The 27,748-nt window shown below is 39.6% G+C and overlaps 1 protein-coding gene across 1 annotated transcript in view; it reads right to left on the reverse strand.

Moving 5' to 3' along the window:
* SUGT1 (SGT1 homolog, MIS12 kinetochore complex assembly cochaperone) overlaps positions 1 to 27,748 on the reverse strand; it is a 29,844-nt gene continuing 2,096 nt past the window's right edge. Inside the window, exons 3-13 of the mRNA XM_069881013.1 lie at positions 26,002 to 26,092; positions 25,255 to 25,324; positions 24,837 to 24,907; positions 18,447 to 18,500; positions 16,663 to 16,679; positions 15,655 to 15,689; positions 14,444 to 14,540; positions 13,321 to 13,428; positions 2,162 to 2,252; positions 1,177 to 1,358; positions 1 to 536 (exon numbers count right to left, since the gene is read on the reverse strand). Coding sequence (XP_069737114.1) covers positions 435 to 536; positions 1,177 to 1,358; positions 2,162 to 2,252; positions 13,321 to 13,428; positions 14,444 to 14,540; positions 15,655 to 15,689; positions 16,663 to 16,679; positions 18,447 to 18,500; positions 24,837 to 24,907; positions 25,255 to 25,324; positions 26,002 to 26,092 — 918 coding nt within the window. The 3' untranslated portion in view covers positions 1 to 434. The remainder of the gene's footprint in view (positions 537 to 1,176; positions 1,359 to 2,161; positions 2,253 to 13,320; positions 13,429 to 14,443; positions 14,541 to 15,654; positions 15,690 to 16,662; positions 16,680 to 18,446; positions 18,501 to 24,836; positions 24,908 to 25,254; positions 25,325 to 26,001; positions 26,093 to 27,748) is intronic.

The following is a 27,748-nucleotide window of genomic DNA, read 5'->3' on the forward strand; positions in this document are numbered from 1 at the left end:
TTATATTTACAGTTTTATTTAGCAGAATTAAGAGCAAACAATCTTAACACTGTGTTGAAAAGTGTTTTTACCCAAAGCTGCCAAAATCTAATAAGTTACTGAACAGAAACATTGGGTGTAAGGCAATAATCCTGACCAGCCTATTAGAGATCTCCCCATCCTCAAAGCGCGGAGCTGATAAAGGCGGTAGAAAATTTAGACTGTGATTGACTCGATTTCCAAAAATTAGACAGAGATGATGAAAATAGGGTTCCACTCTTGAGTATATCTTTAACATCTGCAGATGAAGGAATTCCTAAAGCACGCAAAATGCAAAGACAATCTCTGTTTCCAAGGGGACATTCAGTGCTTTGAATCCAAAGATGCTATGTCCGTACACTGTGGTCAGTACATGACTATGGCAACACATAGATGGTAAAAGATTAAAAATAGGATTAGAATTGTTTCCATTCCATGTCATCAGGAGGATTTACTTCTACCTTCCTTTTACCAACATCAGACCAGTTGGTGCTCAGAACTGTGCCTCCAGACTCCATCTGCAATAGGAGAAAAGGCTTGTTTAGTTTGCTAGAGCAATTCTAGCACTATAAAAGCCACATTTCTTTCAGCAGGTGAACAAATTGTGAAGAATTTAGCTTCATGTAGAAGTGAGTTACACCGGAATTGGGTGTATGTTTATAATAGTATTTGACAAAGCCATCATTCCATAATCTTCAGCCCAAGAATACTTTTATCAGTACTCAACACAATGAGCTATTACCTCATTAACAAGAAGCTTTTAAAAGGTCAGGCAGGTTCTTGCGTACAAGGGGTACAAACAAAAGGAACTAGATATAAATAATTAAAAGGCATTCGATCCTTTCACTCATGACAACTCTTCAAGCTCTAGATGAGCCAAAAATTGTATTTCCTTTCATAACAGAGTGAAACAGAGGCCAGTGACAAAGCATAAGCTTTGTCGAAGCATAGACTTGGACTTGAAGAGTCACATACATTACTGTTCAACACTGTAGCTTTCATTGAGATTCATTATGCCAATCTCTCCAACAGAATTACTGCCGTTCATAATAGGCCCAAGGTTTTGGTAGGCAGAGGCTTCCTGGTTCACACAAAGCTGAGTAAATTGTCTCAGTGTGCAGTTACACTTTTCTTCAGAAAAAAAGAGTGAAGACTTACAAATGATTTGTTCATGGCACGTTTCACTTCATCTGTACCATCTGAATAAATTTGCTGGAAGAGTTTATTTAATGCAGCATCTCCTTCTAACTTCTCATTCTTCTCCTCTTCTTTGATTTCAACTACCAGCTTGTCCCAGTTCCTCGTATAATGAGAGGATGATGGATATAAGTGCTGGGTATCTGAAAACAGAAGTGTTAGTTAACTAAGCATTTTCTCACAACTCTGAGAGCAGCAGAGAACACAAAGGCATATACGCATCCGATGAATCAGAGATGACAATGGAGCAGGAATCTGAAAATGCAAACGGATTCCTCCTTGCAGATAGAAGCATTGCAATAATAAAAATGAAGGAAACCAAGAAATCCTAAAGACTACTTAAAAGTAAACTTTTGCAGCTGCTGAATGTAAACAGTTACATCCAACAAAAAAAACACAAACTCAAAAAAACCCAGGAGCTATTGGCTGACAGTAAGGAAAAAAAAAAAAAAGCCAAGAGCCTAGAGACACAAGAAAATTCTTCAAAAAAATCTGAAATCAGTAAATCAGGAAAATCAAATACTCTCAAAGACAAGACTGTTAATCTGTCTTGAAAAGCTTCAAAAGTATTACTTTCCACAAGAGATAGAATACTCGAGCAAATAATACTTAATTATTTAAGTAACAGAGGCAGAAGAGTGTAAAGATCTGCAAAACAATGACCAAAAGTGATAGCCAAACAGATATGCCCAGAGGAATTAACGACAAGCCTATATTCTTAAAAATTCATCAGATTAATGGAAGTTAACATAAAACCTAAGTTTTAGCAATGTCCCACAGACAATTCTGTCAATTCTTGGCAGTAAAACCAAGACTATTAGGTCTTTCATTGTAAATATAAACCTGTGATTTTATTAAGACTATTTTACACAAAAAATACTTCTAATAATTGCAAATAACTTAATAGAAATAATCCATTTAATGCTTAATAGTTCAGAGAACAAACCTGGTGTAAATTGCTTTAACTTAGGAGAATCTCCCTGGCCCTCCAGTTTCTCCCATCTTACAGCCTCTGGCTTCTTCAGTTTTATCTCAACCTAGAAAATGTGAGATGAAGAAAAAATTAATCCAGATGGCAAACAGTTCTGCCAAATAGTTTCAAAGTAGATGGATCCTGTAGCAGTAAAAAAATATATTAATTTTTTAGAAACAGTCTCTAATGTGAAGCCTGTAACTCTGCAAAATTTACCTTCCTTACACAACGAAGTTACGTGACTTAAAGTCACGTAGCAACTAAGCTCTCTTGCAGCAGTGCAGTTCTTTAATTAGACTGTCACCCTTTTGTTTAGTACCACCTACTCTCTTCTGCTTACTCGTCACTTGATTCTTTTTGGAAATTATGGCATCCCAAAAGTAACCATCAGTCCCAGTGTCTCTACACTGCCAGGAACCAAAGTATCCTCCTTCAAGCATCCTCTTGTTGACAGTCAGCCCAAATAATTAAACAGCACATTTGAAGGACAGCAAAATCCAACTTTATCTAGGTTTCTATTTCATATACACACAAAAAAAAAAACCCAACATATTTTGTGTAGTACACAAACCAGAGAAACACCTTGGGACTATGCACATCTTACCACTGGAGAAATTCAGAAGCTGTATTCATTTGGTTCAATGAACACACATTGCTACAGAAAAAACTGTCATAGTATTCATTGACAAAACTGGCAATTAAAAATGGATATGGATGCAATTATCATAGAAGAAACAAAATTAAGCGAAGTATGTCATGCCCTATCCACAACTACATATAATCCCTTTAGACAACCATACTGATTTTTTCTCGTAATTAGTCTGATCCTTTGGTTACAGGGTTATGAAGTTGCAAATCAGTATCTGCAAAACAAGGACTGTCTAACGTCACTCCAAATGACAAATTCTCTTAAAGTGTCACGAAGTTCATATGATGCCATCAAGTAACTGAAATCAGTGCTTGCTAAACTTCAGCAGTTCCTTATTTGTGAACAGCTCTCGGCAGCACCGAATTCTTAGTTCTACCTAAAGCCACTGTAACCTGGGGATCCCTGCAGACCCATGAACAAAGGCACCACTGTAAAAGCCAACCCTGGAGATCCGAGCAGCAGGCTCCTTGCACAGCATCATGTTGATCTGAAATTTGAACTTTATTTAATCCATTCTTTAAACGAGCCACTGGTAAGCAAAAGACTGAGATACCTTACAAAAATAATGAAACGAGCTCGCTCACATTTCAAGGCTTCCGTATCTGCAATCACGCTGCATCTTAAGAATCAGAATATTCAATTATGATTGCTCCTTTTCATTTTTTTTTTTCCCCTGGGGAAGCTACCAATTCCCTAGACAAGTTTGAATACTTATTTTTCCACCACTAACTTGTACTAGCTGAGAACAACAAAAAGTTTAAGCCATGAGGCAAGGAATGCCTTTCAAGCCAGGGAACAGTTTCAGTAAGTTTGTAAGCCCAACACCCACATGTATTTGGCTTCCCACTCCCCGTATCTGCTGGATTTCCAACACGTTTAGCAACCGTACAAGTAACAAATTAAGTATCAGGGTATCTGTTTTTAAAATAGTCAAAGAACCAAAAATAACCAAACAAAAAACTCACTATTACTCCAGCTGCTTGACCTACTGTCCCTAAAGGCAGCCTGTATTCCAGAGCTTAATATTGCCATCTGTGATGACGCAGAGATTTCTGCTCAAACTATGCAGAAGCAGCATTCAAACTGTGCCAATAATTAGTCTTCCACAAAACTGAAGTTGTCACTAAAGCTTCCTCCACTAGATTCTTCTAAAACACTTTGGAAATGACATCATCAAGTTCATTTCTGAACATTTACACTCATAGATCAAATGCTGTACAATTAGCTTAAGGAAGCTAAAATACTTGTATATCTACATGTAGGACAAACAAGTTGTTGCACAAGTGCCAAAACTAGCAGGGTTGGGGTTCTTTTTCCCAATGGGTTTGGATCTCCTGAGTCAAACATTTAAGTTAATTAGGCCCTTTCAAAGGCACTAATTAGCTACAAGTGAAACGTATTAGTTTAAAACAACTTGTCTTTTCTCTGCTTCCTATATATAACTTCTCAACCTGATGAAACCGTATTATCGATTCGGTTGCACATTTGAGGTGGCCTTAATGTTGAGATTTTATACTCTGCTTATTACTGCATCTTAAAAAAAAAAAAAAAAGAGTAAATGTTTGATACTGAGACTGCTTAACCCCATAACTCTTCAGTTTCTCTTTTGTTTGTTTCTTCCTTTTTACATCCTCTTACCCTTAAGCTTCAGGCTTTCCATCAGTATCTTCCAGTAGCTTAAAGACAGACTATTTCATTCACACCGAGAATGACCTCTAATGCAATATGATGGATGTGAACTACTAAACACGCACTTTTTACTTCTCAGCATACAATCCTCCTCAAATAACCATTATCAAGGCCTTTGGCTATTCATCAAAGTACTCTGCCCACACATAAGAATACAGGAAAAAAAGGAAGATCTTTACCTTCGCTGCTCCAGTAACGCCCCTCTCCTTTCTCAGTCTGCTACTTGTTAGACTTTCCTCTCTGAAACTGCCCCTCAACCAGTACAACATGACAAACATCCCTAAGGAAAGGAAAATGCTACAAACTAGTTCCCACCGTAAGATGCAGATTTCTTAAATCTAAACCATTTCAACCCTGCCAAACTCAAAGCACAGAGAGCTAAAAAATTGAGACAGAATATGTTTATGGCATCACTAAACCTCTACTCCATCCCCTTCAACTGAAGCTACTCATTAGCAAAGCGGCAGACAGGAGCAAAACTAGGGAAATCATTAGCTGCACGCCATTATGCAACCAGATTTTCCAAAAACACAAAGCTGCAAGATCCTGCTTGTGAAGGCGCATATTTCAACTTGAGAGCTTTATTTGATCTAAAGAGAAACAACTTTGCGGCTTCCAATTATGTGCACGATGGCAATAAATGCATTTTAATGGACATTTTAAAGCAGTTACTGATAGCTCTCACGCAGACAAGTAACAGATCAGTACGGGCATTTGTGTCATATGCAACACAAGTACGCTTAGGTTTTTCCTCTCCTTTGAAAGAAATTCAGTACTCGGGTAAAAGAAACACATTAATGCTCCATCAACTACTTTGATTTAACATTTATACTGCGTAAAACGTACGCCTGTGTGCCTCGTGCCAACTTAGGAATGAAAGACAGGAAAATTTCATGGCAAACTAAACACTTTGCATGTCATTTCAGGACAAGCCTAAATCCTCAGCCTCTCCTTGCAGCTCATTCCGTGCAGCCACCTGACCGCTCCGGCAGCCCTCCACCGGGAATTGCTGCGCTACATTGCTGCCTTTCTGGGAAACCCAAAACTGGACACTACTCCAGATGTATAAAAAGTTCCAACACAGAAATAATCTACTTTGTTGTACTTTTTAAGTTCCCAGTATGTTGGACTCAAAATGAGCAAAGCAAAAAAGAAAAGAAACATGGAATTTTGATGGAGTAATTAATGGACTAATTTGAAATACTTTTGTCATGGTTTAACCCCAGCTGGCAGCAAAGCACCACACAGCCTCTCACTCACTCCTCCCCCTGTAGTATATGGGGGGAAAGAACTGGAAAGGTTAAAGTGAGAAAAACTGTGGATTGAAATAAATAATTTAAATAATAAGAATAATAAATTGTAATGAAAAGGAAAATAACAAGACAGATAAGACAGACAAGTGATGCAAATGAAAACATTGATGGCTACCACCAACCAATACCCAGCCTGTCTCAAGGCAACATCTCTCCCCAAAACACTCCCCCTCGCTTTATTGCCGAGCATGATGCCATACAGTATGGAACATCCCTTTGGTCAGATGGTGTCAGCAGGCCTGGCTTCAGCGCCCCCCACCAAGCTTTTTGTGCACCCCCAGCCTGCTCGGTGTAGGCATGGCACGAGGAGCAGAAAGGGCCTTGACTCTGAAAGCATCCCTGTATTAACACTGTTCCAGCACAAATCCAAAACACAGCCCCACGAAACAACAGAGAAGGATGGATACAGAGACGTTTCTACTCACAGCATTTTCTAGTCATAGAAGTGATCAATTTTTTAAAACGTATCAGAGATTGTGTCCTGTTCTGGAATCCTCAACATATGAAGGGTATGGAACTGTTGGAATGGGTCCAGAGGAGGGCTACAAAGATGATCTGAGGGCTGGAGCACCTCCCATATGAGGACAGGCTGAGAAAGCTGGGCTTCTTCAGCCTGAAGGATCCAAGGAGATCTTATAGCGACCTTTCAGTACCTGAAAGGGGCCTACAGGAAAGCTGGAAATGGTCTGTTTACAGAGACTTGTGGAGACAGGACAAGAGGGAATGCATATAGACGGGAGAGGGGCAGATTTAAACTAGACATAAAGAAGAATTTCTTCATGATGAGAGTGGTGAGGCATTGGAACAGGTTTCCCAGGGAAGCTGTGGCTGCCCCATCCCTGGAGGTGTTTAAGGCCGGGCTGGATGGGGCCTTGGGCAGCCTGGTCTGGTGGGAGGTGTCCCTGCCCATGGCAGGAGGGTTGGAACTAGATGATCTTTAAAGTCCCTTCCAACCCAAACTATTCTATGATTCTCTGATGTAGCCAAGTTTGTTTGCAGATGCATCCCAATGCAAGCTATCTTAAAAGATGCCACAGTGTCACCCTCAGAAGCTATTCTAACTATTTCACTGGTGGTAAAAGGGACAAAACTTTCCCTTAGTTTAAGACGACTGGCATAAAAATGCATTCAATATAGTCTTAGGAATTAATTTCTCCCCTACAAATAAATACAACACGATTTAGCCATTAATTTCCTAAGCAGAAGCTCAACGTTAAAAAGCTCAAACTTCTGACAAACCAGATTTCACCTGAAGTTATGTTCTGGGACAGACACTGCCAGTTTAACTGAGAAACATTACAGAAGGGAAGAATTTTTATCTTCCTCCCTTAAAGAATATTCTGGTATACACTGACAAGGTACAGGTTTCTTTTTTTTTCTGATTTCTGCTGTGTTTTCTATGTCACAGCTCATGCTAAGGGAAAGTTCACTTACCACTGGCAAATATGTGTCAAGCTCAGATCAAATGGATGAAGGAAATCAGAACTGGCAAAGCTTCAGCAGTTCACTCGTCCATTAAATTTAAGATACATCAGAAAATACCCTTCTGAATTCTGATGTTTTGCTATATTAAACATAAAAAAATGAGAATTCAGGTTTTCCCGACAACTACTTAGTTATATACTGAACTACTGACCGCTTTGTCAGAGTTGTACATAGTTGTACATCAAGCGTTTAAAGTTGTCATTTTGCAATTATCTCATGTATTTTGTTACCTAAATTTAAGAGCGGGTCAAATTAGCACTAAAAAAGTATAAACCATTCAAACTTACCTCTAAGATCATATGAACATACAGTTTTGGTACCCTCGTTATTCAAACATCTGTTATACATTGCTTACATTCTGAATTCCAAGGTCTTTCTTCCATAACTTTAAACAAAACATTCTGAAATGAAAATAACTCTACAGTGTTATCACAAATAATTGATAATTAAGAAATCTATTCTGTAGATACTATATTGTGACAGAATGGATTTAGCATGCACATTTCCTTTTCTTTGCCAGCTATGTACTATGAGAACTGAGTGCAAAAAGGTCAAAGTTTCCACCTCGCTCATCCAACAAGTGGCTGCTACGTAATAATTTTTAATTTTACAGAAGGAGCTAATGATACAGTTCATTTAGGCATCCTAAAGCTCTTTATCACCGCATCCTGTACATAAAAATGTAAACCATCACTGTTTCAACTGTTCTTAAAGCCATCTTCTCCTAAGATGGAGAAAAATCTTTATGCATTAATTTCTCTTTATGTATTTATATAAAGGATGGGCATTGATATTATATGCTTGTTTAGAATATAGTTTTCATAGTATTAACAAGTTAAAATCTGCCTCACACCCACGTGCATTCATATAGAAAAAAACCCCCACAAAATCAAACTTCTCTTGAGCCAAGTCGGTATCATGCCAATCACTGGGAAGGCTTCTATGTAGTTTAGACAGGAAATTGCTCCAACTATTCCTGCCTAGGAGATGCAAGAAATTTCAGAAAAGTATCCAACTCCTATGTAAAAATATCAGCTTATAATTTACTGAAAGCTCTTGACAATACATAGAGAGATATGAATCTGCATGAAAGCCTCATAGACAAAACAAGTACACAAGAGCACGGACATTTGCATTCAAGTGTCTGCAGTTTAATGAAAATATCCAAAATGAGAAAGTATCTTTTAAGGATCAGACCGCAAGGGCAAGAACAAACTTCAGTTAAAATAAAGCTGTTCCTCTGCTTACCCGTTCGTGTACATTTGCCTCTGAATAGAGGCTCTGACCACAGTCCAAGGGTGTGTGGAACAGTTTCAAACTTTGTCTTGTCCTTCACATTTAGCAACAAGGCACCTGTGTGTTTTGCCAGGAAGCTACACAGAGTATCTCAGAGTTTGCAAGGCAAAATATTGGTTTGAGGAAAAGAAACATGCCACTGATGCATACTACCATGCTCTTGGCATGAAGCTGCTGAGAGTGTGCTTCTACCTCCAACATCTCTACTAAGCCACAACCGTCAACTGTAAAAAAGAGGCTGAGGATTTCTAACATCTTCCCTGTTTGCAGCACAACTTTGATCTCTAATTAAAGAGCAGTTCTGGGATAAAGAAATCACTTTTTAGCACCTTTTCTAACGGCTCTAAATTGCTGCAAGTCATTGTAAAAAGTCCAAATCACTAAAGAGTGAAAACTCACAGTAATTGTCCCCAAGTTCCTTCAAGTTCATAAAAACACGTGCTAAAAGCACAGTCATCCTCACTCTCCTAAGTCTAAGGAGAAGAAAACCTTGAGCATCACCTGAAACACAACAGAAGACCTAGAGCAACTGCTCACATTATGCAGGTTTCCAACAGAACATGGCAGAATATTCCCCTGGAACCCCAAATACACTGCTCAATAGGATGAATGGAAGAGGGAAAAGAAAATGAGGCTGACGATGCACAAAGATCTGTTGCAGATCATTAAAAATGCCTACCATATTTGTGCTTTGCTACTTTCCTACCATATTTTCTCGACAGAGACAGATCACCTAGTTCTGTCTTAAGCTTATTTCAACACCCATTTTTAGTTTTTATGCCTTTTTTTCTTTTAAAAGGGGAACACAATGATGTTATGCACGCTGAGCTACGGGTAACTAGACACAGGCAACTACCAAAGAGCAAACTCGATCCAGCATTTACATTTTGGCTCCCTCTTCTGGAAATAAGTGAAAAAGCCAAGTAGGACCACTTATGGGTATCTCCCTCCTCTTAAAATACTGAACTCGGTGTGCAGCTTTCAGTGTGGCACAGTCTTTTCCCCCACTTCACCCGGTACCTGAACACAACCGAAGACAACCATCAAAATACACAAAATCTTACTTATTGTGTACAAAGTCACGCTACACATAAAGACTGGATCGGCTTCTATTTCTAAGACACGCACATCTTAAATTTATACGGTGCTTTCAGAGCTGCTGTTGCTTTTTGCTTGATCAGATTACCATGGTAATGTTTCTCTAAGCAGCCAGACACCTTTGACAGATGGGGAGTATAACCAATAACGTCAATTGATCTCGTTATGCTAGTTGTGATCCATCAGCCATGCTATTCATGTACAAGAAAAAATGACTGGCAACAGAGATTAAAGACACATCATTCGCTTCTGCGGAATGGCTATGCATATATAGCAATTCCCTCAAGGGAAGCACTCAATACTATTGTATTCAGCATTTTCTCACACGAACACTAAGTTGAGGCCTTAGATCATCAAAATTGTATGCTGAACGACACCGGGTAATTGCAAGTAACTCACGCCTAACTCTGAACAAGAGCCATAATCAACTCAGAGCTGAATTTGCAAGTAGTGATTATCTATTAAATGGCAAAAAAACTTTTGAAATGGGTAAAAAAAATGGCTCAAAGCATGGCAGTAACCCCTAGTCACTATTAAAGGCAGTCTGTATCATCTGTAGAACTGCTGACAATTAGAAAATGCACAACACTAGGATGCACAATGAAAGAGATTACAATACCTATCTCAAAACTGGACTTCACGTATACATTACGTTGTTCTTGAGTCGGCGTCAAGCATCTTACCTCTTCTAGTTCACAGCTTGAAGTCAGAAGTCTGCAGATTATGAACATTAATGTACCGCTCCTCATGCAGAAACCATTCAAACACTCCAAACGCCTGTCTATGCTGCCTCTGTACCATTTGCTAGTTCTGCTCTTTTCTAAACAGAAAAGCTGTATTTCAGAGCTAGACACAGCATGGATTTATTGAAAGGTATCATTTCTGTCTCACTGCTAGGGAAGAAACAATTCTTAAAGCATTAGTTGCATTTTTCACCATTAGCATTCCCTGAAAGAACCAACCCAGAGTCTGTAAGTTCTGTCTGCTTTTTGCAGTTACATTAGAATTTGTAATCCCGCAGATACAATCGAGGCCACTTTCTCCTCCTGAATTTGCATCTTTACCTTCATTCCTTTGCATTTGTCAAGGAATGGCGAATTTCAAGCAATATTGAGACATACCTCTCCAGCTTCTCTTAGTTACCACAGCACACAGGACTGTTCAGTTACCTGCCCGATCCATTATTTCACCTATCCACTGCGTTTATTAGTTTTATGAAGTTCACAGGAAACCCAAACTACCCACCACATAATTTGCCCACATATCCCACTGTTTCCTCATACAACTAGAAAATAAAAATCAGTCTCTTTGTAGCTCAGTGAAGACTACGTAATGCTAATGGCAACGTGGCTCACACATTCAAAGCAGCATTACAAAATAAAGCAGTGTGAACACATGCTGTTATTCTTAGCTGAAATTATTAATCCACAGGAACAGATCTGTTCCTATCCCGTGAAAACAATTTCTTAACGATTTTGTAGTAAGAAGTTCATATAATTGGGAAGATAATGAGATTATGTCTTTCTTTCTAAATCCCTACAAAAGGGCTTCATATAAATGGTACAAAATAATTTGTAAAGGATTTGAGAAGTTCTAACTAATAAGATAATTTATTCAAAGTAATAACTCTGTATTTTCCATACCGCTCATACGAACAAAGCGCACAGCCGAAAACAAATCTGAATTTCTCGTACTCAAACACTAAGGCTGCATCACTCCTCTAAAGCACTCAACGTTTTTCAAAGTAAAATATTCTAAGCCATGAAAGAAGTCTTAACACAGCCTTGCTTTTACATTACTTTCTTCATCCAGACCCCACCTGCTGGTCAAAACCAGAATTAGCCAAAGTATCACTTAAATTGTTTCCCTGCACTATGCATTCCCAGATATCCTTACCCTATTCTTTCCTGCAAGAGGAAGAATATGTTGAAGCACTACCTTCTGCTGTTAGGACATCTCCTGTGTTCTCTCTTATCCCATTCCGTGTCAAAAATATTCTCTCATGATTTTACAGAACTGTAACATATTAAACCAAACGCAAAATATTTACAATTCAGACACTGCCTGAAGGTAACTAAAGCTTTCGCACCACCCTAAAATCCTCAATCTAAACCAAGCTCTAGACTACCAGAGGTTATTCCAGAGATTAACCCAGGCTAGAGATGGCAGCATAGAAAGACAAAGACAAGTTCATTTCAGCAATGCTCAGAGTACCATGGAGATACTTCATAAAATAAATGGTTAACTTCAAGACAAATGAAAAGCATAACACAAGCTAGACAGAAGCACCAAGCAAGCAGGCACTCACAATTACTCCTCTTGACAACATCCATGCCCATTCCACTCCAATTTATGTAAATACTAATGGACCAGCAGATTTTCTGCATACTTTGAGCACTCTGCTTATCTCCCACCGCATACGAGCTGACGCAACTCAAAACGCATCACATAACCTGCCCAGCTTCCTTAGTGTGAGGAGTGGAAAAACGAGACAAATTTCCTATGGCAACCCTCTCACGCCATCTTGAAATCCCTCCTCCATGGAATGCTGCAAGAACCATTATAGTTACTCTTCCGAGAAGGGAACAGGTAAAGTGGAACAGAAGAACACAAAGGAATTTTCAAAAGCACTACAGAACCACTACTGAAATACAAGGAAAGGATGAAAAATACATTCCTGCTTCAGAGATTAAGACTTGGCTCAAAGGACAAAGCATATTCCTGTCTATGCATTTTACCAACAATATACTCTATGTCAGACCACAGACTATTTCTTCTTTTCCTGTACCTGTAATACAGAATCATAGAATAGCTTGGGTTGGAAGGAACCTTAAAGATCACCTGGTTCCAAGCCTCCTGTCATGGGCAGGGACACCTCCCACAAGCCCAGGCTGCCCAAGGCCCCACCCAGCCTGGCCTTGAACACCTCCAGGGATGGGGCAGCCACAGCTTCCCTGGGCAACCTGTGCCAGTGCCTCACCGCTTTCATCGTGAAGAAATTCCTCCTTATATCTAGTTCCTAGAAACAAAATGGTGAGATGAAAACATTCTCTCTCACACCATGCAATTTTCAAGCATCTTCAAGCAAGTACTGTTTCCGGGAACAGCATGGAAGATGCTCCCTTGCAAAGCCAAGAACAGTTAATCCTATGATTAACCAGCAAGAAAAGGCCATGAAAGGGTGAAGGATCATTTCAACACCAAAATCCTCTAAGTCTGACTTGGATTTCTCAGGCACACAGAGATAACCATGCCTCAAAAGGCAATACTGGCTCCTAAAAGTTTGGCAGAAAGGTGTTCATACTCTCCTAATACATGAACTGTAAGAGTGAAGATCACAGTCTTCTTTCTACAGCAACAAGTAAAAGCATCCTCAATGTAACTGTCATTTGCACTTCAGTAACCACCATCGTATTACCATTTCTGATATTTGCACAAGTTTAGAAAGCCTCCCACTGGCTGAAAGGCACCTTGAAGAAAGAAAAAGCAATCCTGTATGAAAAGCAAGATATTATGACTGTTGCAGAGACAAGAAAATAGAGCAGAAATGTTTCTGATGTCAGGAGCAGTCAAAGAAATAATTTACACTTTGAGAAGCTTACCTTTGTTGAAAGCACTTTAAATGTACTTTGCTCTGGCACTATAGAATGAAGAAGAACAAGCTTTAAGTTGTAGTCTTCACCTGATGGAAGTCTCACTGATGCATGCATCTGTTAACAGTTGAAAATACATCTCTGGTCATCTTTGACAATAGTTTCCCATTTCAAGTAAAGAATTGCCATTTGGCACCAAGATTAACTGATTAAATTAATGACCCTTCACTAGGACACTTAAAGCATCAGGCATCAGAATTTCAGATGACACCATTACATGACTGCATTATTGAACAAGGTGTTTCTAAAGCACACTAGAAAATGAACAGGAGATTTCAATTCCCAGCCAGCAAGTACTCCAAAAGCCTATTATCTTGTCAGCTTGATCTGCATTCTTTGGGGAAAGAATTATATGGCAAATGAAGTGTCAACACATTAATAATGGAACATGAGAACAATTTGCAACTTCCCTTCTGATATACACAAACTACATGGCAAGCACTCACACAGCTTTAACAATCTAAAGCAGACAGTAACCACCAGGTACTTCTGGCAGGTCACAAAGTATCAGCTTAGTTGAGAATAAGAACCTAACTCTTCCAATATTCTCAGCTAAATTAAACATAAACATTACAGGTACCCCATATGGTGTTAAAATAGATTGCTGCATTTCCTTGAAATATGTATTTTGCTCTAGCTAACAATTTTAATAATGCTAAAAGCAAGAAAAACCTACCCAGTAACATTCTTTCTTTTACTATAATCATCCTAAACCAAGGCATTATTCACTCATACCTATTTTGAGAATACCTTGCCTCTATCCTTTCCTATTCCTGATGCATACTCAAAACAGCTTAAGTCCAGATCACTTCCTCCCCCACCCTCCCAAAACAGAGGCAGCTGAAAAACAGATGTTCCCTTTCCAGCACGCACGCCACAGCGCTGTGGCAAGAGATCCTGGTTAGCTTGATTGAGCACACACACATCTATAGCATAAACGTACATAAAAAATGCTCAGACAGAAGATCTCTTTTACACTTTTTTCACGCTACTGCAGCGAATAATGTTCATGATTTCAATTACTACATCTTAGGGAATCTAGGTATGTGCATCAATAACCAACACAAATCACCTCTTTCTCCGAGAACTGCACACTGACATCATCCTTCTGTGCATTCTTGATCATTATTGTCACAATTACTTGAGATTCTGTTTGGTACCAGTCATATCTAAAAAAAAAAAAAAAGAAAAGAGGAAAAAGTGACCACAAAGACATTGACAGAGGAATACTTAAAGCTGGAAGGGTACATTATGTAAGGAGGGAAAGAAGAATACAAAATCAGATTTATTCCACTTCCTCCAAACAAAGCAGTTGAAAAATTGACAAGGTAAGTAGTTGCAGAACAAAGAATCTCTTTTAACCAAGAAGCATATCAAAATTAGGTCACAATCCATAATACCAGGTTGAGGGAGGTTATTCTTCCTCTGTACTCAGCACTGGTGAGACTGCACCTCGAATCCTGCATTCAGTTCTGGGCCCCTCACCACAAGAAGGATGTTGAGGCTCTGGAGCGAGTCCAGAGAAGAGCAACAAAGCTGGTGAAGGGGCTGGAGAACAGGTCTTACGACGAGCGGCTGAGAGAGCTGGGGTTGTTTAGCCTGGAGAAGAGGAGGCTGAGGGGAGACCTTATTGGTCTCTGCAACTACCTGAAAGAGCTGGCCTCTTCGCCCAAGTGACAGGGGGCAGGACAAGAGGGAATGGCCTCAAGCTCTGCCAGGGGAGGTTCAGGCTTGACATCACAAAAAAATTTTTCACAGAAAGGGTCATTGGGCACTGGAACAGGCTGCCCAGGGAGGTGGTTGAGTCACCTTCCCTGGAGGTGTTTAAAAGATGGGTAGACGAGGTGCTCAGGGACATGGTTTAGTGGCAGATAGGAATGGTTGGACTCAATGATCCAAGAGGTCTTTTCCAACCTGGTGATTCTATGATATTGTTTGCCTTCTATGTATTCCACTACACTTTTGTTCAGGATCTTAAAACTATCTGAAAAGCATTACCTATACTAGGCACAACAGGGCAATCTTTGAATTAAGCTCACCATGAGAATTAGAAACAGAAGCCAGAATGCTTACTTCATTCCCCACTCTCCCAATGAGGCATAACCTCCTGGAAGTACAATTCAGTCTGAACAAAAGCGATGACACCAAGAAACACGTCACCTTAGACTGCCACATTTTTAAACTTACCCAGAAGGAGTTTCTATAGTCATTAACTCGCTTCTCCAAACCCCAAGGTATATGTCAATTATTTTAATACTCGCAGTAAAGTTGAAGTTAACTTACTTGATCTTTGGTGGCAAAGGCTGCTGCTGCGCATTCTAGTTGAAGCATATTCCATTGGAAAGAAAGTTATATCAGTGTAAGTGAAAACACACCATAAAGCACTTTTCAAAAACACAAATAATTTTCGTACTGAATGCTCCCCCTTTCTTGAATTATGTATGAGTATCAACTTAGAGGTAAGCTCTTCACTGTTCTGCTAGCCATTTATGCCAGATGATGAATTTAAAAGATTCAATTTACATGAAATATGTCAGTCTACAACTTGAAATATATTGGTCAGACACATTATAAATTAAAGACACAGAGCAACTATGCTGCTAATCTAAAAGTCATGAAGTAAATCTGAAAAACATATAAGAACTCAGGGTATAGCTTCTAAAAATAGAAAACTTTTAACTGTAAAATTTGTCTTCACATACACCCACCATGTCTTCTGTACATTCTCCTCCCCTACCTTATTCTTAAAACATAAAAAATTGAAGTAACTATGAAAGAGGGAATATAACATCCAATGCAAATTCCCATTTCTTTGTCTCAAGATAAAAAAGGAGGGGGTCAACTTCAACATTTCTTCTGAAGATTTGCAACAAAAAAAGGAAACTGGCATCTGAACAAGTTACAGCAGAACCACACAAATCACTTGCAAGCTACTGGGGAAAAAAAAATTGCTTTCAAGCAGTCACAAGCAAGTTAGTATTGACAAGAGGAGCTGGTTAATCGTAAATTAGGTGACAGACTGCAAGCCAGAAAGTTCAAATTTACTTCAGTGAGTGTACAGTAACTGCCAGCTTTGATACCATCCCTACAAGTCTTTAGGATTCAATTTTTGCAACCTTCACCTCAAATAAAAAACCACACGTTTAGAAGAAAAGTTAAATTCTTCAGAATTGCAGTAGAAAAGATCATTCTTAAAGCCTGAAAGTTGCAAGAAGCCACTGAAGCCTAGAAGTAAGCTCTAGCTTAACAAAAAAAATCAGAACAGTAAACACATTAAGGAAAATATCTTACCGCTTCCGTCTGTGACACTGCAAAAAGAAAAAAGTTGTACTTTCAGAAAGAGACACATTGAACCTGCAAGGCATATACTTATTCTAGTTTTCTCCAGTTACTCCAGGCATTCTGCATTTATTGCAGTCTCTACAGAAGAGTTAAAAACACACCAGTTCTATCCCTAGTATTTTGCTTTTATGGCACTCTACTTTTTAAATGGACTTCAATCAGCAACTTGTGCAAAGGAACAACCGTAATATAAAGCAGATTCTGATTAACAGAAGGAACAAACTTTCCATTACTTTACCTTGCTTATCAGAAACCTACACAGAACTTTTTAATGAAAGCAACATCATGGCAAACAAGTTTTAACAATCATTTCCTGTGACTCTGTGCTAGGTTTATCACCGCCCATACGAACACCACAAAGTCCTCATCAAGTCTGCATCTCGTGCCGGGCAAACCCAGCTGGGGAAAGAGACGAAAACTTGGCACAGAAAAATCACTCGTATGACCTCAAACGCAAGGCAATACTTGGATCTAAACTATAGCTCAGTATCTCCTCTTCTAAGTAGTTTTACTAAAACATTTTTGATTAGGCATGTTTGAAAAGAAAAAAAACTCCCTTTGTTTCCTTATAACACATTCTACAAAAAAACCATAAAGATTATCAAGAAAGGAATATTATTGTAATGAAGAAATCAGAGTTGTTTTGTTGGGAAGGGTTTTTTTGCTGACATACCGAGAATTAAGAAAATGTGTCAAAAAAAAAGACAGGGATGAATACTCAGGATAAAACAGGACAACTGAGACAAAACATTGCAAAAAGTAATTATGATGGTAGAGAAAAATGCATATAACCTCTTTCCTTGAGAGGGGAAAGAAAGTTGTCACCCAAGATAACTCTGCAAATAAGACCTTGCATGTCAATCGCTTATCTGATATAAAAAATAAACCTGGCAAAAACATACCACAAAGCAGAAATTTGTTCATTCCTATATATGGCAAAAGAGTTCTCCTCTAGGCAGCCTGATCCAGTGGGAGGCGTCTCTGCTCATCACAGAGGGGTTGGAACTGGATGATCTTTAAGGTCCCTTAGAACCCAAACCGTTCTATGATTCTGTGTGGTTTTCAGTCAACAGTTTGAAATGAACTTATTCCACTGCCTCATTTCCCATGAGTGAGGAATAAAACTACATCAGCTATTCTGTTATAGCTCATTACAAATCCAAAGGCAGCTTAAGCACTGCAGATGACTTAATAGTCTGGAGTGTCAGGAATGTATAAAAAGGAAACTGACACACTCACTGACTACGACAGATAAGACGCCAAAGGAGCAATGAGCACCTAAGGTACCTTCCACATTGAATTAAGAATTAAAAAAAAATTCAGATTTCCATTTATTTCCAACTTTCTATTCCGCAAGACTTGAAAACTGATTTTGTTGTTTTCCAAAAGTAAGCTGACACATGCTTCCACAGTTAAAATTAGTCAGCAGTGGTGTGTGAGTACAAGTTAAAGTTGATTACTATTGTCTGAACTTTAAATAGTTACTCCTCTGTCACAGCTGATCATTACATTAAAAACCTAACATTAATGTTTCTCTCAAGCTGAAGATTTAGAATAGAAGCATTCAGTATTTACACTGAGAGAAACAAGAGATAGGAAGAAGTGACTTCTTAACAATAAATAATTCTTTTGTTCCAAGTAAGAGGTATGCTGCAAATCTTTGAAAAACATGACATAGCTTCAAAGCACAGGACAAATCAAACCCTTTAGCAAATAAACATATTTTTTCTTACCATTAAGCGTTTCTTCGCATCTTTTAATCCAAATAGTAAAGGTATCATCTACATCTAGAACAGATCAAACACTAACATTAACACTCCTCAAGCACTATACGTGGAACAAAACCATCCCAAACTCACATCAGTTTATAATAAAAGGTATTATTTCCTATTATCCTCTTGTAACCTCTGTCATTCCAGTTAAGCTTTAAGCATTTTATACAGCTCTATTATTTAACTCTGTTATATTTAATTAGCTTCAAATTAATTTGTAAGACACTACAATTTGTCTGAACTGACCCAAACACAGTAATTATTTCCTGTCTGCTCAACCCCTATATAACTGTTTGGAAAGCAAGAAGTGTATTTTTAACATTTTTCCATTATTCTTAGAATTATTTTTTCAAACAACCACACTCTTCCTCTCTAGAGTGACATCAGAACAGTCCATTCTGAGGTCAACCTAAAGTTGCACAAGTCTTTACAAACACCAAGTGTGGTTTCACACAAACTTTGCAAACAAATCTAAAGTTTCAGGGATGTTAAAATACACTGGTAGCAATTCTACCCTGTGAATCAAAATCACAGAAAAATTTAGTAAGATCTCGATATTCTAGGAAGCAAAGCCCTCAGACAGAAATTAAATCACTGGAAAATAGCTCAAAAGGCAGTGGTGTAACAGCAGAATAATCATCTTATTTCAACAAATCTCCCAGAGAAATTCTTCACAGTCAGGAAAGTAAAAAAGTGGCAATGTTAGTGACCAGCTATTAAGAAGAGTTGAACTCTTCATCTTTTTACAACAGAGAGAATTCACGTGGAGGGAGTTCACGCAGGCAGCTACTCAGCAGAGGCTCGGCATGCACGTAACTTCGAAAGTGACTCCACTGCCGTTACGCAAAGTATGCACTCCAAGCCCATCTTTTAGTTAGATGTACATAATTTTTAGGTCTTAAAATTGCTACCCTCCTCATCAAGCCACTTCCTTTTCCCTCTTATTCTGCCATCCCCACCGGCCTTCTTAAAAGTCATCAAAATCTTAAGCTACATTAATGTTCTGTAATCTCTCAGTTGTTGTCAGGAAAAGATAAAAACGCAAATAATAATGCAGCCGTCTTGAAATAACGATGCAATCAGCCACTGACTGCTGCAGTCTCTTCTGTATTTCTAGCAAATCCTAGAACAAAGATAAAAATTTTCAGATGGAATTAACCAAAAACAACTATCAAAGGGTTCTGTTGGGAGATCCAAGGGCTCTCTTCAACTACCTGTTGCATACTTAATGTATTCCATCAATTGACCACAGAGTGCCCTCAGAAGTACACAGGGAAAGGAAGCAAGCAAAGCAAAGGACACAAGACACAGCAGAGTTCTGATTTGACTAGCTAAATTCTTGACTGAAAGAGTGATCAAACACTGGAACAGGTTGCCCAAACAGGCTGTGGAATCTTCGGTCTTCCAATCCTTAGAAATCAATAGCAAACACACTGAAATTCAAAAGTTAACACTGCTCTTGGCCAGAGCACGAAATTAGATGAGCCCCAGAGCATCCCTGCAACAGAAATCTGTAATTTTAAAACTCAGCACCCATGCCCTAAAAAGTCTTTTACGTTTCAAAGCTGGGAACAACATTTATTCATCAAAAGTGAAGCTAAATGTAATAGGTTCAGTAGACTCAGCAAAGAGAAATTGAGTCAAGTCGCTACTGATCCAGCAACAAGTGAGAAATTATTTAACTACAGCTTATGACAAGACTGCTAGGCAACACAAACTTTATAGGAAAGATCCCATGTTACCTTCCTTGTGTTCCTAGAAGATAGTCCTCACCAGCTACTGTCTCTTTCCCTGTACCCCTGTAACCTGAAAGGGGCCTACAAGAAAGCTGGGGAGGGACTGGTCACAAAGGCTTGTAGTGATAGGACTAGGGGCAATAGGTATAAACTGGAGAGGGACAGATTTAGACTAGACATAAGGAGGAATTTCTTCACGATGAGGGTGGTGAGGCACTGGAACAACCTGCCCAGGGAAGCCGTGGCTGCCCCATCCCTGGAGGTGTTCAAGACCAGGTCGGATGGGGCCTTGGGCAGCCTGGGCTGGTGGCAGGTGTCCCTGCCCACGGCAGGGGGGTTGGAACTGGATGATCTTTAAGGTCCCTCCCAACCCGAACTATTCTATGATCCTACTACATTTTATAATTTGAGGCAAAAGCACTTTTTTTTTTGTGCTCTATAACTGCATTATGCTTCCAAAGAACTTACCAACAACTTCTGTTAATAACTTTCTAGTTCGGAAAGCCTACCTGGGTCTTCACTTACTGATAATCTAATTCTTAGAATGCAAGAAAAGTACCTAAGATGTTTATTTAAAAAGCTGATACATTTCACCTTTACCAAATCCATTAGGTGGTCACAGCAAAAACCGAAGTTTGAGTGTAACTGTGCTAAACACACATCACACACTGCAGAGTAACAGACCACACCGCCTCTTCAACCTAGGGCAAAGTAATGAACTCCAAAAATGTGGAATTCCAAAGAAACATTGCATATTCATTCATGTCTCATGGTTGAGTGAAATGAATCCTGCCTCTTAATGCTATTTTAGAAATTCAAGAAACATTGCATATTCAACAATTCTCCACATCAACTCCTATTTAGACATCCCCGTGGGTGGGTAATGGGAAGCTCGCTGTGGTACCCTAGGCCTGTCAGTCCTACCAGTAATGAGCACGAGTAGGAAGCTCATCATTGTTAGCATTCCAGATGAAGATTTAAATCAGCCCTTACATCAGCAAGGAACAGAAACATATCAGTGTACTCCTGCCCCCTTGTGTACAAAGAAACCAGCAAAGAATTCCCCATCACAGCAACTCTCTCTGAGGCTGCCACAGCTGAAGCCTTCTCTCTTTATCACCTGCTTAGTGGTATGTTGCAAATTTCCCCCTGTGCTTTGTTCAGTTTGCAAGAGCTGCATTTAACTGGAAACTAATTATTTTACCAAAAAGCACATGCTCCCAACTGTTTCCACCTGGGATCCATCAAACTTTCCATAGAACTGCAAAGGTGAACTCTGTTACTGATATTAACTTGCCAGCGAATTAGGTAATAGATTGAAGAGAACCAACTAAAAAAAAAAACAAAATCTGTATTTTTAAAAGGGCCTTCAGGAGACTCCTCATCTCACAGCAGGTCACAGATTTTTGTAATGAGATACAGGAAGCACAGCAGAAAGTATCTGCAGATGAAAGAGTAATCAGGAAGGACTGGGAAGCTTCAGAAACACTTCAACTGGGTAAGCAGCAAAACAACTGCAAATTAAATTCAAACAGGTAGACGTCAAAGCAATTCAACACAGGAAAAGGCTGTGTTGTATTTCAGGGATTCTGAATTAGCCAACAGGTTCCTGGTACTCACTGACTTACCTAAAAATTTATCTGCAGCTCTGTGTGCTGCTGCACCCCACAACACAAGCTGGATGTGAAGTTAAACAGAATTAAAAACAAGCAATGCTCTGGCCTGAGAAGATTTTGTGTGTAATCTGTATTTTGAACGACTCCAGCCGACAAACTAGAAAGGTGCCAAAATCCATACACATGAAAAGCCTCAAATCGATAGTGGTTGCTTGGGATGTGGCAAGAAGAGGGGAAAATACCGATTAATCACTCTATTAAATTCAGAAGTGATGAGTTTGAAGACGTATGAAAAGGTACTTAGCAGGTAAGGAAAGGTACAAAAGCCACTGGAAGGAATCACTTCCTTTTATGGGAAGATAGTGAATAGAGAACTTGGCTAGATTGCAAAGACACACTTGTCTTCCTCATGTACAACCCAAAGCCACCAAAACCTAAAGAATTTTAGGAAATTTCTTATATTTAACTGCTATTCCAGAGCAGCCTAAGCTGATAACTAATAGCTGCTGCAACTCCACAGCATCCCCTGTCCACCACCACTACCACTGTCCTACACTGTTCTGCTGTTTCACTTCTGCTGGCTTCAGCACTCAGACCCTTCCTTAGGCCATTTCAAACACTAATCCAAGAGGAAAAGACTTTAAAAATAGTAGCTTTCCACAAACTTAATGCATTGCAAGAAGGAGCTAAGCAAGTACAAGAGTAGAAAGGAGCAAGATCTCTTGGGAGCAAGCACAAGTTAGCACAACACTGCTGGGTTGTGTAGGGAGGAAGTCAGGAAGGCCAAGACGCAGACAGAGCCAAACTTGGCAAGGGTAGTAAAGACCAACGAGAAGGACTTCTACAGGTACGTCAGTCAGAAGAGGAAGGTCAAAGAGAACGTACCCCCACTGACAGCTGGCAATGGTGACCTCGTATCAACAGATGAGGAGAAGGCTGAGGTACTTAACAACTTTTCTGCCTCGATCTTCACAGATAACTGCTCTCCTCACCCCTCCTGGGTCATGGGACAGCAAGATGGTGATCAGGAAGTTAAACCCCCTCCCACTGTAGAGGAGGAACAGGTTTGTGACGACCTGAGGAACCTGAACGTTTATAAGGTTAGGGGACTTGATGAGATGCATCCCAGAGTCCTGAGAGAACTGGCAGTGTGGTTGCCAAGACACTCTCCACAATATCTGAAAAGTCCTGGCAATCAGAAGTCCCTGGTGACTGGAAGAAGGGTAACGTTGTGCCCATTTTTTAAAAGGGCAGAAAAGACAACCCTGAGAACTACCAACCTGTCAGCCTCACCTCTGTGCTTAGGGAGATCATGGAACAGATTCTCCTAGAAGCTATGCTAAAGCACATTGGGGAGAAGGAGATGATTAATGGCAGTCAGCAGAGCTTCACCAGGGGCAAATCCTGTCTCACCAATTTAATGGCTTTCTATGACCGGGTGACCGCAGCAGGGGACATGGGTAAACCGATAGATACGATCTATCTAGATTTCTGTAAAGCCTTCAACATGGTCCCCCACAATATCCTTCCCTCTATATTGGAGAGATATGGATTTCATGGGTGGACAGTACAGTGGATAAGAAACTGGTTGGATGGTTGTATTCAAAGAGTAGCGTTCAATAACTCAAAGTCTAGATGGAGATTGGTGACTAGTGGTGTCCCTCAGGGGTCCGTACTGGGACTGGTGCTGTTTAATATCTTCATCAATGATATTGACAGTGACATTGAGTGCACCCTCAGCAAGTTTGCAGATGACACCAAGCTGAGTAGTGGAGTTGCCACACCGGAAGGACAGGATGTCATCCAGACGGACCTGGACAGGCTGGAGAAGTGGGGCTGTGAGAACCTCATCGGGTTCAACAAGGCCAAGTGCAAGGTCCTACACACGGGTCAGGGCAATCCCCAATTTCAGTACACAATGGGGGATGGCGTGAGCAAGAACTGCCCTGCAGAGGACTTGGGGATGCTGATTGATGAGAAGCTCAACATTAGACGGCAGCATGCGCTCACAGCTCAGAAGACCAACCCTATCCTGGGCTGCATCAAAAGAAGCATGGCCAGCAGGTCGAGGGAGGTGATTCTGCCCCTCTGTTCCTCTCTTGTAAGACCTCATCTGGAGTACTGTGCCCAGTTCTGGAATCCTCAGCGTAAAAAGGAGACAGAGCTGTTGGAACAGGTCCAGAGGAGGGCTACAAACATGATCAGAGGGCTGGAGCACCTTCCATATGAGGACAGGCTGAGAGAGTTAGGGTTGTTCAGCCTGGAGAAGAGAAGGCTCTGAGAAGATCTTACAGCGACCTTCCAGTACCTGAAAGGGGCCTACAAGAAAGCTGAAGAGGGACTATTCATAAAGGCTTGCAGTGATGCAACAAGGGGGAACAGGTATAAACTGGAGAGGAGCAGATTTAGACTAGACATTAGGAAGAATTTCTTCACCATGACAGTGGTGAGGCACTGGAAGCTGTGGCTGCCCCATCCCTGGAGGTGTCCACGACCAGGCTGGATGAGGCCTTGGGTGACCTGATCTAGTGGGAGATGTCCCTGCCCATGGTGGGGGGGCTGGAACTGTATGATCTTTAAGGTCCTTTCCAACCTGAACTGTTCCATGATGCTATGATTAAGTTCTACCTTCTTTCCAAAGACCGGTCTATCAAGAAACTCCAACTATGCATGAGGAACATGCTGTGTTCAGAAACTGTACTATGACACTTAACATCCCACCATTTATTCGTCAGACCTCCATGAAGCAGGAAAACACTCCTCATTTGATAAAATCATATACTAATTGCCAAGAACTTTAATAGATGTTTTTAAGCACTTTTACACTTCTATGCAGTGACTGCACAAACCTTCACAAAAGCCAGACATGTGAATTCAGGCATCTAACTCATTAGCCATTAAAATATATATATATATTTCTCCTTAGTCTTCACTTTCAACTAACATTTTCTTTTCAGTAGCAAATGAGCACCATGCCAAAAAGAAATTCTAATACTTACTGTCCAACTTCTGTCCCTCTCTGAAAGACTCTAGAGCAGATGCGTAGTTTTTGATATGATATTCACCTAACCTGACATGAACAAAGAAAACCACAAGGAAACAGTCATTACTTTTCAGTCTAACCCACATTCTGAAGATCACAACATCCTTAGCTCACATACTACATCAGTTAAATTCACACACATAAGAATTTTAATCACCTCAGAGGCATATTTTTGAAATGGCTAGGATGTTAAGAAAATCACCCCAAACTAAACTGCTTTTTATAACCACAGCATTATTACAGTTACACGCGGTTATGGCATTAAACATATTCATTCATGGTGTTATAAAAAGCTTGTACAGAGCTATAATCCAAATACTACTACTGCCCTACAGATTACCATAATATTCCCAAGCACGATATATGATACGTACCCTCTTCTAAGAAGCGCTACAGCATTATTTGGGTTGAGCTCTAGGGACTTTTTCGCATCTGCAACTGCGTCTGTTGGAAATAATTTCAAAGGTGAGAAATATAATAACATGTTATAAAAAGCATTAAACTGCGAGTCTTTTAGTACTGAAAAATATTTTGCAGTGTACTATGTTAGCTTTCTTATCTTGCACACAAATCACATCATTTGAATTAAATCTAGCCACAGCTGCTCTGGATGAACCCTTCGTTCAGCTGCAGAGCTCTACACAAGATGTAGTATAATTTTCATTTAGTCACATCCTCTACTTGGATCTGAAGCATGAATCTGTTTTGGTTTTTTTTACTGGAAATTAAAAACAGACCAATACTTAAGTTTCTGAGTTAAACTTTTCCAGTTATCACATTCCTACCATGACACGATGCAGTCTCTGGAAGATGCTTAAAAAAAAAAAGCTTAAATATCTGCCTAAGAAGTCTACTTAAAAAAATGCTGCTAAGATAATACTAAGCTAAAATCAAACGGAAAGTTAGGACTGCACAGTATTCAAATCACTGGAAGCTTTGCAGAAACAAAAACAATCAATGACTAAGTAAACTATAAAATTACGCACTAACTGTAAAGGCAGCATATTAAGTTACAGATAACACTTTACTACTAAATTGGCTTGAGACTGAAGATGTCTTCTATAAAGACGACATTATAATACACTCATAAGAGGATTCTCAGTGTTGTCTGAAGATGTTACCAGCATATTTCTGTAGAAGAATATGAGCATAAGCTCGTTGACAGTAATATTCAGCATCTTCTGGATTCTTTTCCAAAGCTGTCGTGAGCTCCTGTAAAGACACAATAAAACCCATGAAATGGCACCTCGGAAACACCCATAAAAATACTGTACCCAACTCTGTTAACTAAGGATGTTTTCTTCTGAGACGTCTCTAACTGGCATGACTGCTGATCTGCTGCTCAGTTCTCATTCACAAAGTTTAAACTCGATGTACAAGGAATGTGCCAGTTAAATTCAGGGAGCCTGAAAGTGGCAGGCAGCAGACACCTTAACTCAATCTTACTGTACTAATGCCCTCCCAAGATTTAAAGTCATTCAAAAGCAGCCATCGTTACAGAAATACTCATGGCTATAGGTTTTCCACACAGGAGGGACATGAAGAACCCATGCATTAAGACTGGTTCATACTATGCTTTTGGCCCTCAAAACCAAGTGGGGTCTAACTCCAACACTGAACACAACAGGCACTTCAGAGTCACTTCTGTGACAGATGACCTCTCACTTTAACCGTTATTTCCGGTACTGATGACAGAAGCACCGATTAGAACCAGCAGACAGCACATGAACAGATTCTCCTACAGAATGAGCCTTCACCCCAAGAAGAAAAGAAAAAGAAAACCAAACCCAAGCATTTTCAAACAGTGTGGAACTCATCTCCTTGTTGACTTTTTATCAATACGTCATCGCACCTCATTCAGACACAATCATCAAAAGAAGTTGCTCCTATAACATAGACATTTGAGAACACAGCCAAGTAATACTTGACTGGCACTAGGAATTCCACGTTATGGACATGAGCAAGTTACTTAAAACAAGCTTATATGCTGTCCCCAAACGCTCAAGTATGTGTTTTCTATTATTTTGACTCTAAAAGCCCTTAGCATGCAACCAAGTTGCAAACCAAATTCTAAACACATTGGGAACGTTCATCAGGTCCCTCCATGCTACTGGTAAGACTTCATATGAATTAAAGGTGCTTTCGGTCTCCATTCAGTAAGCTACTTTTTCAACTTAAAGAGTAGCTTTATCATACATAGAGCCTTTAAAGAGGAAAGATGATCTTTCACTTCTATCAGATCCAAGTGCAGAAAGCCTAAGCAGGCTCTCCAGAAATTAAAGGAAGCAAAAGTCCTGAGGGCACAGTGCAGAAACTGGACACGAGTCTAGTCAGGTGTGGAAGCATTACACAGCACCATTTATTAATATCGTTTCCCAGATTAGAAATATTAAGTAGATGAGCTGAAAAAAAACACCTAAGATCACATAAACATATTCTACATGTAGATCCAAGTTTCTATGTCAGCAAAATGCTGCATTGAACTATGAGACAGTTCAGAGATTACCAAGCACAATCTGGTGACTCAGTTCAGTACTTTTTTAAAAGGCTACACAGGTAAAACCAGCACTACCGTGTCAGACATTAAATAATGCCTATAGAAGGTGTTAGATACTGTTTTAAAGTGCTGAAAATACAAAGCACTGAAATATAAACTAGAAAAGCAAAGCAACTATGTTAATATAGAAGATCAGAAATGCACGTTCCCATAATAACCTTTAATACTTCCAAAGACCTTTTGGTGTCAGGGTTTTTTTGCTGGTAGGGATTTCTCTCACACAATGGGAAACTTATTTTATTATTTTTTTTTAGATTTTAAATTAGTTTTACTACACCAGATGTATTTGGTTACATTTAGATGTCACTATG

Source organism: Phaenicophaeus curvirostris, chromosome 1 (genome assembly GCF_032191515.1).
Source record: "Phaenicophaeus curvirostris isolate KB17595 chromosome 1, BPBGC_Pcur_1.0, whole genome shotgun sequence".
NCBI classification, from domain to species: Eukaryota; Metazoa; Chordata; class Aves; order Cuculiformes; family Cuculidae; genus Phaenicophaeus; species Phaenicophaeus curvirostris.